The 13,915-nt window shown below is 54.8% G+C and overlaps 1 protein-coding gene across 3 annotated transcripts in view; it reads right to left on the reverse strand.

Moving 5' to 3' along the window:
* Tmem63b (transmembrane protein 63B) overlaps positions 1–13,915 on the reverse strand; it is a 25,069-nt gene continuing 11,154 nt past the window's right edge. For 2 of the 3 annotated variants that reach the window (XM_047557762.1, XM_047557763.1), the window contains 18 exons: positions 13,530–13,672; positions 13,385–13,436; positions 12,840–12,948; positions 12,142–12,212; positions 8,713–8,793; positions 8,285–8,408; positions 7,084–7,217; positions 6,808–6,945; positions 6,514–6,667; positions 5,411–5,517; positions 5,090–5,176; positions 4,788–4,853; positions 3,399–3,561; positions 2,715–2,820; positions 1,579–1,746; positions 1,206–1,321; positions 962–1,042; positions 1–676 (listed from right to left, as the gene is read on the reverse strand). In XM_047557762.1, coding sequence (XP_047413718.1) covers positions 485–676; positions 962–1,042; positions 1,206–1,321; positions 1,579–1,746; positions 2,715–2,820; positions 3,399–3,561; positions 4,788–4,853; positions 5,090–5,176; positions 5,411–5,517; positions 6,514–6,667; positions 6,808–6,945; positions 7,084–7,217; positions 8,285–8,408; positions 8,713–8,793; positions 12,142–12,212; positions 12,840–12,948; positions 13,385–13,436; positions 13,530–13,672 — 2,092 coding nt within the window. In that variant the 3' untranslated portion in view covers positions 1–484. The remainder of the gene's footprint in view (positions 677–961; positions 1,043–1,205; positions 1,322–1,578; positions 1,747–2,714; positions 2,821–3,398; positions 3,562–4,787; positions 4,854–5,089; positions 5,177–5,410; positions 5,518–6,513; positions 6,668–6,807; positions 6,946–7,083; positions 7,218–8,284; positions 8,409–8,712; positions 8,794–12,141; positions 12,213–12,839; positions 12,949–13,384; positions 13,437–13,529; positions 13,673–13,915) is intronic. The other variant, XM_047557761.1, reaches the window with a different exon arrangement.

A 13,915-nucleotide genomic window follows, 5' to 3' on the forward strand; every position in this document is an offset into this window, starting at 1 on the left:
CCCCAGGTCACCCCCCCAGCTCAGGGCCTGGCTCCTCCTCTCGCTCTCAGTACCCCTCCCCTCTCATGCATCCCTTAGGGGCTGGAGGCTCCATATCCCTTGGGGAATTAAGGGGAGGAAAGAACTGGGGGGGCAGCCCCTGATCTGCCTGCCCCCCCAGGTCTCCAGCCATGGCACCAGGTACCCCTCTTGGCTCTCATTAACCCTTTCCTGGCCACACTACTGGGGGTACTGATCTGGGGGAACTCCCTCCACACCCCTCTTTGCCCCGGGGCCGGCTCGGGGCTCTCCTCACTGAGGTTTGGGGGGCTCCCTCCCTCCCTCCATGGTGGGGGAGAGCGGTAGAATTCCCAGGTTTAAATACCTTAATGAAAGCAGGGGATGGGGAGGAAGGGGCTTTAGATCTAATAAATTATTAGCGTTTTAGTGTCCGTGGGGGCAGGGTGGGCAGGGCAGGGCGTGGCCTCCAGGGCCCTCCCTCCCCTTACTGGTGAATCTCATTTTCTATGAGGCTGTCCTCGCAAGACTGGAAATCTGTGTCCGTGAGGCCATCAGGTGGCATCAGTAGCTCCTCATCTTGGGACGAGGATGATGGGGGCTCATCCCCCGAGCTCCCAGGAGCCCCATCCCCATCCCCGTCCACCTCTGAGTCCTGCAGCACCTGAGCGATGTATTTCTGGGGGGAGGAGCAGGAGGGGGTGGGGTGAGCAGCTGCCCCTAATGGCTGGGGGGTGAATGAGGAGTCTTAGGGGCTATGGGGACCATGGGTCTGTAGGACAGCAGAATGGGCGGAGTCCTAGGTGAAGGGCGGGACAGCCCTCCGGTGAAGCAAATCTCTCCCTAATTCTGTCCCTCCAGGGTCTGGAGCAGGCTTCCCTTCTGGAGGACTAATGGGACACCCAGCTTTGGGCTTGTCTTCATCAGAGGCCCCCCAAATTTGGCCATTGAGTGGGGCACTCACCGCAGATTTGGGGACAGCGGCAGCAGTGGGGGGCCGTCCATTGCTTCTGGAGCCCACAGCATCTGTTTCCGTGTGCTCAATCTTGAGGGTCCAGAAAAATCATGGATGGGAGACTTGCCCCTGCACTGGGTACCAACTGCAGCCCCACATCCTCTGGACACCCGCTGACCCTGCCCCCAGCCTTGGCCTCTTCCCTCCCCCCTCCACCCGCCCTGAGCTTCCGCTCACAGTTGCGCCCCCACACCTTGTAGTTGTGGGCACTGAGGTATTTGAAGTGTCCGAAGCAGACGTGGCAGAGACAGATGACGATGGTGATGACCAGGACGACGAATGTGAACATGGACGTGGGGGCTAGGAACCCTGGCATGGGGGGAGCGCAAAGAATGGGGCTGCTACCTGTCCTTCGGGCTCCTTCCCAGGGCCCACTGCCCCCACTTCTGGTGCCTTCTGAGTGCAGTCTCCCCACTTCCATGAGCCATGGTTTCACCATGCCCTCTCCCGGCCTCTTGCTGTGACCCCCAGCCATTCGGCCCTCTTGTGCCTGCTCTGCCTTGACTCTGGCCGGCACCCCTCCGCGCCCACCTCCCAGCTCCCTGAGGGGGGCGGGTGGCCCTCACCGGTGCGCATGGTGGAGAAGAAGAGCAGCCAGAAGAGGCAGAGGATGGGCGCAGCCACCACCTGGTTCACGGCCCCGGAGTGGATCTTCTTGTCCAGCTTGGCCGGCAGGTAGGCGTAGTAGAGATTGTACCTGTCTACCAGGTGCTTCAGCAGCATGTACATGAGCCCTGGGGGAAGCCACATGGGCCCTGACCTCGGAACCAGCGCCAGTGGACCTTTGTGTGTCCGTCGCAGGTTGCCCTGGCTTCCTGAGATGGCCTGTCACGCTTCCTGTCCCTTCCCCAGCCCTTGTACAGGATGGTGTCCCATGCTCCTGGCAGGATCACAGAGCTTCAACCTCCTCCACTTCGATCCCTTCATTCTGTGGCCCCTCACTAGAAATTCTCCTCTCAGGAATCCATTCCTCTGGCCAATAAGAATCCTCCTGAAACCCAGTGTGCTTTTTCCTACTCCTGTCCCTCAACTGGTGAGTACAAATTAAGCAACTAGTTCTATTACCCTGGAGACAGAGGAAATGGGAGTTTCTAACGAGGACAGGGATGTTAGTTGGGGAGTGTGAAGCCTTTATGAGCCAGAGAGGGTGGTTAAGGGGTTAGGATGTTACTGGGGGAGGCAGAGGCTACTGGTCAGGAAGGAGAGTCTACCGATGAGTTAAGGGAAACTTGCTAGACAGCTTCAAAAAGGAAGAGAGAACTGCCCAAGTCACACAGCTCTGCTACAGGGGGCAGCTCCTTGAGGGGCGAGGACCCCTCCCCCAGGAACCAAAGGGCTGTGAACAAGTGTAGATGCATGTGAGGAGTGTACGTGTGTGTAACACGTCAGTGGGAATGTGATGTGTCCACGGGCATCCAGTTGGGGAAGGGCATCAGATGAGCAAATGTGGCCTTGCTAGGGTGACTCTGCCCAGGGACCCAGCATGCCAGGTGGGTCCAGGTCCATTCCTGAGCTGAGATAACTTTCCCCCTCTTCCCCTAGGCCAGACCCCAGACTGGGTCAGGGACCAGGCGGGAGGTCGGAGGGGCCGCTCTCCCACCGGGGCCCTGTCCACTCGGGGTGGCCTGCCTTACTAGAGTGGAGCGGGTGAGGCCCTGGGTTCCCCCGAGCAGGGCCCAGGTCCCGGCGCGGCGGTGCCTACCGAAGGGCACGATGATGGGGCAGGTGATACTGTAGGTCATGACCACCGTGAAGACGCACATCATCCAGGCGTAGGCTGCGCCAAACTGGAACTCGTAGGCCTGATGCTGGGGGGGACATGGGCAGGAGGGTGGCTCAGGGTGAGGGGGACAGGCTGCAGGAGGACAGGGCAGGTGGGAGAGGGAAGCCAGGAACTCTGGGGCTGGGAATGAAGCCATGGGGAGCAGGGACCTGATGTTTGGGGAAAGAGAGGGTCAAGCAAATGGAGAGAGGAACTGTAACTGAGGGGGGCATCAGGTGGGGGTAGTGATGGGACCTGGAGAGGGGCCTTCCAGAGACCAGGGGTTGGGAGGTGGGGGGCAAGAGTTGGGAGGATTTGATTTGAGGATAGGATGCCTAGAGCCCTCTTGGGGAGTTGGGGCAGAGGGACGCTAGATCTAGGGAGCAAGCCTCTGCCAACTCCCAGAAAAACACTATACTTTCAGAACTCAGGGACCTCTAGGGTCATCTATGTCAACCCGCAGCTATACCTATGGGAAACGTGAGGTCCCAGATGGAAAGGGGATGGTCCAGGGCTGTAGAACTGGGCTCCCCAAGTCCCAACAACCCTAGCCCTACTGCTGCTCTTTCTGGTTTGGCCACCAGGGGGCACTGTGCGGGCCGCTGCTGTCCCAGGCGGCCATACCCGCTTCACGTTGCGTCTCTCAGCAGCGGAGCGCGCCAGGCAGAGCCGGATCATGTACATGAGCAGGCCTGGGATGCGCAGCAGGTCCATGGCGTTACCGATAAAGGCTGAGGCAATGACGTAGTTCACGAAGAAGGCGCCGTTGTCCGGCAGGAACACACACCTGCGGGCACCAGGTGCTCCAGCGCTGCACCCTTGGGGTAACCTGGTGGCTGCCCGCCCACTGCCAGCATGACAGCACACCACACCTTCTCCCTCAACTTGCTTCCTCCATATGGACACCCCCCACTCAGCAGCCTGCAACACCTGTGCCCCAGTCCCTCTGGAGTGTGAACCTCAGAGACAGATGCCTGAGTGTCAGCAGATATCCCCAAAGCAAGACCAGATACTCTTGAGTGAGAATGGACATAACTGAGACTAAGCCCAGAGACACCCCTAGGACTTGCCTCATAAAAACTCAGAGAGAAAGTGCTCAAGACTCTCAAGCCACCAGAATATTCAGGGTGTAACTGTCTGAGCTCTCCACAAATAACCCGTGGGACCCTGAAAGACTCCCAAGGATGTGAGCCACAGGAACACCCAGAAGGTTGTCCCCTTTGAGCTGAGTCAGTTATACCCAGAGGGTGAACCTCAGACACCCCCACAGACAAGTTTCAGAAACCCTTCCCCAGAAATCTGCAGGGGAGAGACACTAAGAACCTTTTGTCAATGCTTGAGACACCACAAGTGTGAGTCCAAGATCCATATGGAAGGATTACAGCAAGCCCCTGAAGCTTGTGCACACAATTACAGTCATGCTATAGACACCCAACATGTCCTCACAGGGATTCCCAGAGAAGATGCCATAAAGAACTTTACAGTCACAGCGCAAAGGAGAGCCTGAAACTTCAGATGTTCCCAGAACTCATGCTGCATCAGCACCACAAAGTGTGAGCCCCCAAACCCCAACAGGCATGCCAAGTTTTAAGACCAAGAGCCTTCCACAGCTACTCAAGGGTATGGGCTCCAGGGACCAGGGATACCCTGGGAATCCTCAAGTCACTCCCAAAGTATGACTGAGATCCTACTACCAATACCTCTCCAGCCACCCAAGTGAAACTCGAGACTACCATAGTCATCTGGAATATGAGCTGAGATCCCACAGAAACCCCCAAGTATGGGCCACAAAGCTCTGAAAGCACCTTGAGGGTGAGCTCAGGCCCCAGACAGGTTCCCCGAGTGAGGCCCTCTCTCATATGCACACCCCAGACACCCGGTGGCTGTCTCTTCCAGGATGACCCTGCAGACCCATGGTGGTGTCAGCCCCTCTCCCACGGGGGCTGGCAGTGTCTCACAGGCATGCCCGCCCCTGCCATCTGGTCTCACTCTTCAGGGGCCCCCATCACTCACTCAAACCGAATAGCTGCCTCAGCCAGGAATTTCTTGTCGAAGAGCCAGCGGAAGAAGAGGTCTAGGCTGGAGGGGAGGAGAGAAGTGGAGTGGGGTGGGGGCGGGAATGGTGTAAAATACCAGGGGAGGGGGTGTCTCCCAAGAGCCTCTGGGGAGGCCCCAGACTCAGGAAAGAAATCTCAGGGGGCCTGGGATGGCCTGCCTCTGGATCTCCTGCTCTTGCTTTGTAGGGCTGGGACCCTGAATTGTGCCCTTCCCTGTCCTGCAACGCCCTGGCTCCCATTCCCTCCTCTGAAACTCACCTGCTCAGTCCCAGAGAGGGCAGGAGCAGCACCATAAAGATGAGGAAGGTATAGCACTTGTGCATGGTGGTCCTGTTCTCCCCAGAGCTGAGGAGCAAGCAGGGGTCAGAGGTCAGATGAGCCCGGCCTCCAAGACCAGGACAGTGTCCCTGGACAGTCCCCTGAGAAGCGCAGATTTCCCCAAGGTAAGGACCCAGGGCCCCAGCCCTTCCCTGCCAGCATTGGCCTGCAGGGCAGGCAGCCTGAAGGGCAAAGGGTTTCCCCTTCCGCGGTGGGGTCAGTATACAACTAGAGGCCACCGCAGGCAGCGTGTGATCTCACCGTGTCCAGTGGGCTTCAAAGAAGGCAGAGTAGTAGACGATGGTGGGCAGCAGGGCTGAGAAGCACCACAGCAGCAGGGTGGGGAAGAACTGGGTGATGATGGGGTTCTGCGGGGACACGGAGCGGGGGCTGGGCCAGCAGGCCCAGCTTGTGCTGCACCCCTCCTCCTCCTCCGGCACTGAGCCTGGGGCCCCACAGCTCTTGGGGCCCGTGTCATTAGTTGAGAACATCTGGAGGGCCAGGGCCATAGGTACAGCCCCAGGGGAGTGACACCGGCTGCCAGCCCTTGCTGAACACTCTCTAGGGACAAGCAGTGATGTGCTTTCCATTCGTTAATCCCACGAAAATGATACTGGCCCATTTTACAGGATGAGTAAACGACGGGAAAAAGCAAGCAGTGGGGCGGGGGTCTGGATGGGGCCTGGTCTTCACTACGCCGTTGTCGCTCGGCGGTTTCCAAACGGTCTCCCTCTGACTGATTTTGCTGTTTGGGGTAGGGACCCTCTTCACTGCCTAGACAGCCCTGGACTCCTGGGCTCAAGCCATCCTCCCGCTTCAGCCTCCCAAGTAGCTGGAGCATCTGGCAAGTGCCACACACAGTACATGGCAGACTGTCCTCCTTTGAACACTGAATTCCAAGGCAGTAGGTTCCAGGCACGGCAGGAGGGGCAGCGGGGCCCAGGCAGAAGTGGCCACCCTGCTGTTGCCTGAAAAGCCTGCTTTCCCATATGGGTTTTATGCTGATAAAGGGATCAGAATCTAAGTGTGAAGGCAAGGATCTAGGCTAACCCTTCCATTTCTCAGTTGGAAAGACAAAGGGATAAGGAAAAGGGACTTTTCCAAGGTGACATCGTTGATCAGGACTGAACTCTCTTCCCTAGGTGTCTCTCCAGGAGTTGTAAACCCAAGAGTGACCGCCCCTGGGGGCGAGGGGGCAGGGAGCCCCAGGGCAGTGCACAGGGGGGTTTGCAGCCCACATCGTGGGGAGCATCTTGGAGGGACAAACAGAACCAGAGCCAGGCTGGGCAGAGGGGAGGAGGGGTTCGGAGCCTGGCATCTAAGGTCTTCAAGCAGCATGAAGGGCTGGGTGGGCGTGGCCTCACGTTGAGGTACTCCACAGGCTTGGTGACGTTGAACTTGTCCATGGTGGTGATGATGATGGCCGGGGTGGTGAGGAAGAAGAGGAGGATGAAGAGGACGACATTGATGACCAGGCAGCGTAGCCACCAGATGAAGCCTCGGATGGAGAGGTGCTCCCTGGGAAGGTGGGGGAGGGATCACTCCAGGGACCCAGGACCCAGCTGGTCCCCAGTGACACCGATTCCCTCCCCAGCCTCCTCCTACCACAGGAGCCCTCCCCAGGGCCCAGAAGCTTGCCCCACATCCCTTCTGCTCACCAGTAGATGTTCTGGGGGTCGGGGGCATAGGACACGGTCCAGTTAGAGATGTGCAGGGACTCACTGCAGGAGGAGGACCGCGGCTCCCCGCGACAGGTGCAGCCCTGGCACTTACACACGTTGAAATCCTTCAGGATGCTGGGAGGATGGGCACAGTTACTGTGGCCCCAGCTGGGGACCCCACTGCCAACACTGGCTGCGAGCACAGGGACCTAGGAGTCCCAGCAGGCTGTTTGGGGACAAGGGCCAGGGGTGCAGGCAGGGTGGGGGGCTCACATGGCGGTGATGGTCTCATTGTGGAAGGTGACAAATGCCATGCCAAGAGGCTTCTCGTTCACCTTCTCCTTCTCCCGCTTGTAGTCCTCTTTCAGCTTCTGCTCTAGCTTCGTGTAGTACTCAATGGCCTCCACCTGCCAGGACGGGTAAGGGTCAGGGAATCTGGTCACAGAGACGGGCTTGTACCCAGAGCATTGGTCATGTGCTTACTACATGCCAGGCCTGGTCTGTGAAATTTTAAAAAATCATTATTTTATTTTTGTGGTACTGGGGATTGAACCCAGGGGCACTTTACCACAGAGCTACATCCTCAGCCCTTTTTGTTTTTTATTTTGAGATAAGGCCTTGTTAAATTGCTGAGGCTGGCCTCAAACTTGAGATCCTCCTGCCTCAGCCTCCCAACTCACTGGGATTACAGGCATGTGCCACTATGTCTAGCATCCTCAAGGCTTTTTTACACGTGTGGACTACCTTACAAGGTAGATACAATTAGCCCCACCTTACGAACGAGGAAACTGAGGCACAGAGCAGTTAAGGAAATTGCCCAAGGACCCCACTGTTAATAAGTACAACACAAAGTTTTTTTTTTTTTTTTTTTTTTTTGGTGGTACTAAGGGTTCAACCCAAGCTGCATCCCAAGTCCTCTTTATTTTTATTTTTCATTTTGAGACAGAGTCTCACCAAGCTGCCCAGGCTAGCCTTGAACTTGTGATTCTTCTGCCTCTGCCTCTTGAGTAGCTGAAATTATAGGTGTACACCCAGCTTCTTTCTGACCTTTTCTTTATATGTTTAGTTGTAGGTGGACTCAATACCGTTATTTTATTTGTATGTGGTCCTGAGGATCGAACCCAGGGCCTCACGCATGCCAGGCAAGCATTCTACCACTGAGCCACAACCCCAGACCCTCTTTCTGACCTTTTTAAATCTGGGGCTTGAAAACCTGGCCACTGTATGAACAGGACAAATCCAACACAGGGAACTGGGGCTTTGAGGACTCCAGGGGCAGGTGGGGACCCACTGGGGCAGGGGACCCAGGCTAGCCTCTTCTGGGAGTCTGTGTACCTTGGGTCTTACTGTGCCCCAGGCCCATTTGTGTGTTTGCTCCTGGGGTTGTGGGATAGGTGCATTCATTTTTGCTGTGACTCGTCTCTTCAAGCCCAGTCAGGGGCTGTGGGAGCCCAGCAGCCAGCTCACACCATACCTGCTCGCAGCCTCGCACCACGCAGCAGCAGAGGTGGCCGCAGGGTTTGGGGTTGATCATGGTGGGCACGTTCTCCTTACTCTGCAGGTTAGTGAAGTAGAGCTTTCCCCGCTCAGCCTTCTTCCTGTGGAACCCAGGTGCCTGTCACCCACCACCCAGTGTGGCTGGGCTGGCTTGGGAGGATGGGTAGGGAGCCCGGCTCGAGAGTCCCATTCCCCAAGGACAGGAGCTGGCCTGTTCTTGGATTTGTTTGGAGGCATGCATAGTCCAGACACGCCCCAACCCCAGCCTTGCTCTTTCCAGAGTTGAAATAATAGGCACTTTGGGGGATGAATTAAAATCCCCCCAAAACACCTGGAGACCAAGATGCTCTCCACTATGGGCAGAGGGCCTTTGGTGTCACCCTCCCCTGCTCCCAGCCCTGGTACCTCTCAGCGTCGAGGAACATAAGTCGAGCCACGTTGTAACAGGGGCGGGCCTCAAGAACCGTGCAGTTGGGGTAGGCCTCCCTGAAACACAGTCCGGCTGTCATTCTCTGCAGCAACACTGCCCACCTGTCTGCCTGTCACCTATGACTCCATTCCTTCCAGACACACATCCCCAATCCAAGCTCCCTCTTTCATGATCTATAGAAGTGACAGTTCCCCAGGAATAACACTTTACTCTTAGCCAGGGGTGGTACATGCCTCTATTCCCCGTGGGTTGGGAGGCTGAAGGAGGAAGATCATTAAGTTCAAAGCCAGCCTCAGCAACTTAGCGAGGCCCTAAGCAACTTAGTGAGACCCTGTCTCTAAATAAAAAAACAAAAAAAATACATAGAAGGGCTAGGGATATGGCTCAGTGGTTAAGTGCCCCTGGGTTCGATCCCCAGTACCCAACCAAAATAAAAAAAAATTTACTCTTTTAGTTTTTTTGCAGTACTGGGAACTGAACCCAGGGGTTTGTTTGCACACTAGGGATTGAACCCAAGGCCTTGTGCATAAGAAACAAGTGTTTTACTACTGAGCATCATCTTAGTCCTTTTGGTTTCTTTTTATTTTGAAAGAGGATCTTGCTAAGTTGCCCAGGCGGGCCTGGGCATCCTCCTGCCTCCCCTCCCGTGTAGATGGGATTACAGGTGTGTGCCACCATGCCTGGCAAGAATAAGACTTTGAAATTCCTCCTCATGCTCACCTAAGTGAGATGAAGACACAGGTGTACATGGAGACTGTGAAGGCAGTGTGTTTGATGAACTAAGATGTGTGAGAACATACCAGCAAGGAGCTGGGGAGACCAAGGCTGGGGCCTGATTCTTGCCCCCGGCTGTGAACGTGAGGTTGAAACTGTTTCTGGTCATGAGCTGTTCACTAAGCCCTGTTCCCAGAAGACAGATCTGGTCCTGGTCCAACACTTGGTCTTGACTACTCCAATCAACCCACAGCCCTCTCTACAGATGACCTAGGCCCAAAACGGATTTCCTAACCCTGATGTGAGACTGACTGGAGACCGTGTCTGCCTCACCAATGCTGGGTGTCTGGCAGGGCTCCTCGAATGCTTACTGACTGTGATGGAGCAGTTTTTTTTTAAATCTGATTGCATACTGTTCCTCAATCCTAATCCTTAATCTAGACTGAGTCCTTGTCTTTTTATGTTTTATTAAAATTTTAATGAAGGACCCCCAAATATTAAAGATATATGAGATAAAGTTCTAAAGCAATGAGATAGACTTGGCAAACTCGTGAGAATTTTAAAAATTTGAATCTGGGATAGGGTCCTTGAAAATGAACCTTCCAGGAGCTGACAGAACTTTCCCTGACACTTTTTGCTCACTACACTTTAGGTTTCCTCTTTGGAAGGGCAAGCTGTCATTCTCACTAGACTAATGGCAGATCCTGTAACCCAAATGCACAGGCCCCCTGATTCTGCACACAGGATATTCCCTCATGTGTTGAGACAGCCCTCTAATCCCGACAGACCCCAGACCTGGACCACAAGCCCTCACTGACACTGATGACCAGCCCAGGAGCTCAATGAGGACAAGAGCTGCCTCTTGCTCATCACTGTATACACAGGCTTGTCTTAACAATGTGCATACAGTCAGTGCTCAAAAAATTGTGCTGAATGAATGGACGTATGATATGCCTATTCCACAGTGCTCATCCCACTGATCCCCAAAACTCCAGTCCAGACCAGAATCTCCCTCACCCCTGCTTATAAGCAGCTTTGAATTTTTTCTTAGCAACACCCTGACTTGACAGTGTCCATTACTAGCTCATTTGTTTGTTATCTGCCTCCGTTGACCAAATGTAAGCAGGTGACGGTGGGCCTCTTTCTGTTCTTGTTTCCTGGTGTAGCCTCTGCTCCTCTTCCAGTACAGGCACATAGATCACCAGGTATTTGCATTAAGAGAACAGACATCAGCACGATAGGTATTGGCTGACAGCTGATTCCAACTGGACACTAATATGAAAATGTCACTGAATTCTGAACACACACTATCCTGAATCCTAACCCAAATTGCCCCCTAATGCTGAAAATGGCTGGGACATTGGATGAGACCCCACATAGTTCTTTCGCACTGACCAAGGAAAATCTAATTTTGACAGGCATTCGGTAAACTGTGTGAGGACAGGGCTTGTTTCTAATGTATTTATGCCTGTCACATAGAAGGCATTCAAGAAGTGAACGTTGCGTGAATGAGTATCCATCCAATAATGCCAACCTCAACCCACTCCTTATCCCTGTAACACTGGGCCCTGCAATCTCACCCTGACTCAATACTGACTCCTAATCCTGCCCAAATGCTGTCCCTGATTGACCTGCATGCTGGTCTGATCCAGGACAGTGACTGAACTGATTCAGGCCAAGTGATAGCAGATCTGATTTCAAGAATAGACCCTGATTCTGATCACAGACCATGTCCTGATCAAGACCACCAATTGCTTTATCATGACCACTGCCAACTCTTAATTCTGACTACACATAGACTGTGACTAATCTCTGATCAGATCTTGGACTAGCTCCTAAAACTGATCTTCATCATGTGAACCTCAAGAGTCTCAATAATTTTTCATTCATCTTTTGGAGTCCCAAGGCCCACAATAGTAACTCATGACCAGCAGCACTTAGAAAGCTTGATGAGTGAACAAATAAATGTATGACAGGTCCCCCAATTCTGTACACAACTGTCCCTACATATTTACACAGATGGGTCTTTAACTAAGACTCCCTGCCCATGAGCTCTGCCCCAAGGTACACCCCTAGCCACGGGGGTACCAGGTGAGTGCCCTCTTTGCCATTCAGTGTCTCTGTTCTTTTCTCCAGCATCTGGCTACCGTGTTGTCCTGGAGATTCCTCCCCATAAAACAGAACTCCATGGTTAAAAAAGCCCCACAGAATACACAGCCCAGGAGAACCCACTGACAGCCAACAAGCTTCTCCCTACCATATATGCACAAATTTTAGAATGCCATTGATAATTTTAAAGAACCTGTACACCTTAAACGGACCCTGGGCCAACAACCTAGTCCAAGTTGGGAGGAGCTGTGGGATGGCAGAGGGAACCATTATTGTACTTGACGATATTTTATTTTATTCTTCCTGCTCTTTAGTGGCAAAGAGGGGTGCTGGGAATTGAACCCTGGGACCTGAGCATGTTAAGCACACATCCCACCACTAAGTAACTTTACTAGCCCTCTCCTGCTCTTAAAGGGGCCTATCACCTGGGCCACATGCTACACCACCCTGGAATCAGAGACCTCTTCCCTGATCTGACCTCTGTCCTGCTGTAGACCTCTGAGTTCCAATGTGGGGATGATTTTGGGAAAATGCAAGGGAGGGTCTACAGATCTAAGGCTGGGGAGGGGCAGCTTACTCACTCGAAGTGCTTCTTGATCTTTTCTGACTCTGCATATTTGGAGATTCCGTTGATGAAGAGTGTCCGCTTCACCTGGATAAGAGGGGGCAGATTTGCCTTCCTGACGTCTGACCCAGAGGAGCTGGGTTAGGGAGGGGCTGGAGAAGGGGCTTTGTTTTAAAAGGAGCAGATGGGGTGGGAGGAGGTCTCAGGGGTGTGACAGGCCCTAGGGAAAGCAGGAGTGGTGCTTCTAATGGAAATTGGGCAACAAAGATAACAGAAGAGGCATGCAGAGCTTTGCTCTTTTGAGAGGTTATGGGGAGTGCAGGGGGGTGGGCGCGGGATCCTCAGAGCCTGCGGACGCAGCAGTGACTGGTATGAAATAGGCATCCAGTACTGGTTTGGTCAGTGACTTGGTGGCAAAAGACTATGACCACCACAATACCAGCCTCAGTTCTTTCCCCAGGTCAGGTCCAGCACGTGGCAGGGGCTTTGCCACGCTTCCCCTTCCCAACAACCTGGAAAGAGGTACTCTTATCCCAGTTCATAGGTAAGGAAAACAAAGCTTTCAAGGGGGAGTTTCTGAGCTGGGTTTCAAACCCAAATGGCCTAACTCCACAGCCAACACTCCTGGAGGCTGAGCAGCAGCAGCCTGCTGGGCAGGGATGGGACAGGGAGTGGGGCATGGCCAGGGTGGGTTGGAGGCTCCGCTTCGCTCACCAGATCATCCTCCTTGTAGCGCATCTTGGAGGTGTGTCTCCGCATGCTGTAGACAGTGAGCAGCAGGTACAGGAAGGCGAAGGAGGTGTGCAGCCAGAGCAGGTTGTTCCTGTGGGGAGCAGGGGGTCCATGGGGGTCACTGGGCTGGGACACGCTGAGGTGCTCCTGACCTCTTGCTATGTTGGACCCTGGATACGGCAGAGGCCCCTCCACTGCCGCCAGTGGAGCACTCACAGGGTGGGCCCCATATCTCACAGCCCCTAGGCCCAAAGACTGTTCCACTCTAATGGCAATGTCCTCCAGAGGTCACCTCTTCAAGCCTGACCCACTGGCTTTACGGTGCCCTTCAGCTGGCCCTGGCCAGCCTTCCCTGGACTGACAGTTGTCCCCTCTTCTGCACGTGGTCATCGTTGGGAGATCCCCAGCAGGGTTCTGCCTCGTCTCACCACCGCTGGCCTCTCCACTGATAATGCTCCCACGTCCCCACGCTCTGCCCAGACTCTGGCTGCCGAGCCCGGCCCCATCGACCAGCTTTCCAGCCTTACCCTGATTTCAAGTTGGCAATGGTCGTTCTCCCAAAACTGTAGGCATTGTTCTCTGGAAGGTGGGAAGAGAAAGGGAATGATGGTTGGGCCGGGCATGTGTCTCCTGCCCCTCCGCTTCCACCCTGCCGTATGGGCCCTCACTGACCCAGCAGGTCCCCTGAGAAGTTGACGGGTAGCACGATGCCCACGGAGAGGACGCCCACCACAACCAGCAGCCCGATGATGTGCCGCTGGAAGGACAGGTAGTGCACCGCGTCGCCCCCACACTTGTCCCGGATCTCATCATCCCTGCAGGCGGGGGACAGAGCACTGAGGTTAGGACCAGCCTGCTGGCTCTGCCCCGCCCCGGCCCCAAATCCACCCTCACCCTGCTGATCTGGCAGCAGCATGGGGTTGAAAGGGGCCCTCTTGGTCCCGAATTTCCTGGGAAGGGGGAGGGGGAAGGCACAGAGGAGGAATGCATGGAGAAGGGAAGGGACTGAGGGGCTCGAAGGAAAGAAGGAGTAAAAGAGGCAGAGGAAGGAAAAGAAA

The sequence above is a fragment of the Sciurus carolinensis genome, chromosome 7 (assembly GCF_902686445.1).
Source record: "Sciurus carolinensis chromosome 7, mSciCar1.2, whole genome shotgun sequence".
NCBI classification, from domain to species: Eukaryota; Metazoa; Chordata; class Mammalia; order Rodentia; family Sciuridae; genus Sciurus; species Sciurus carolinensis.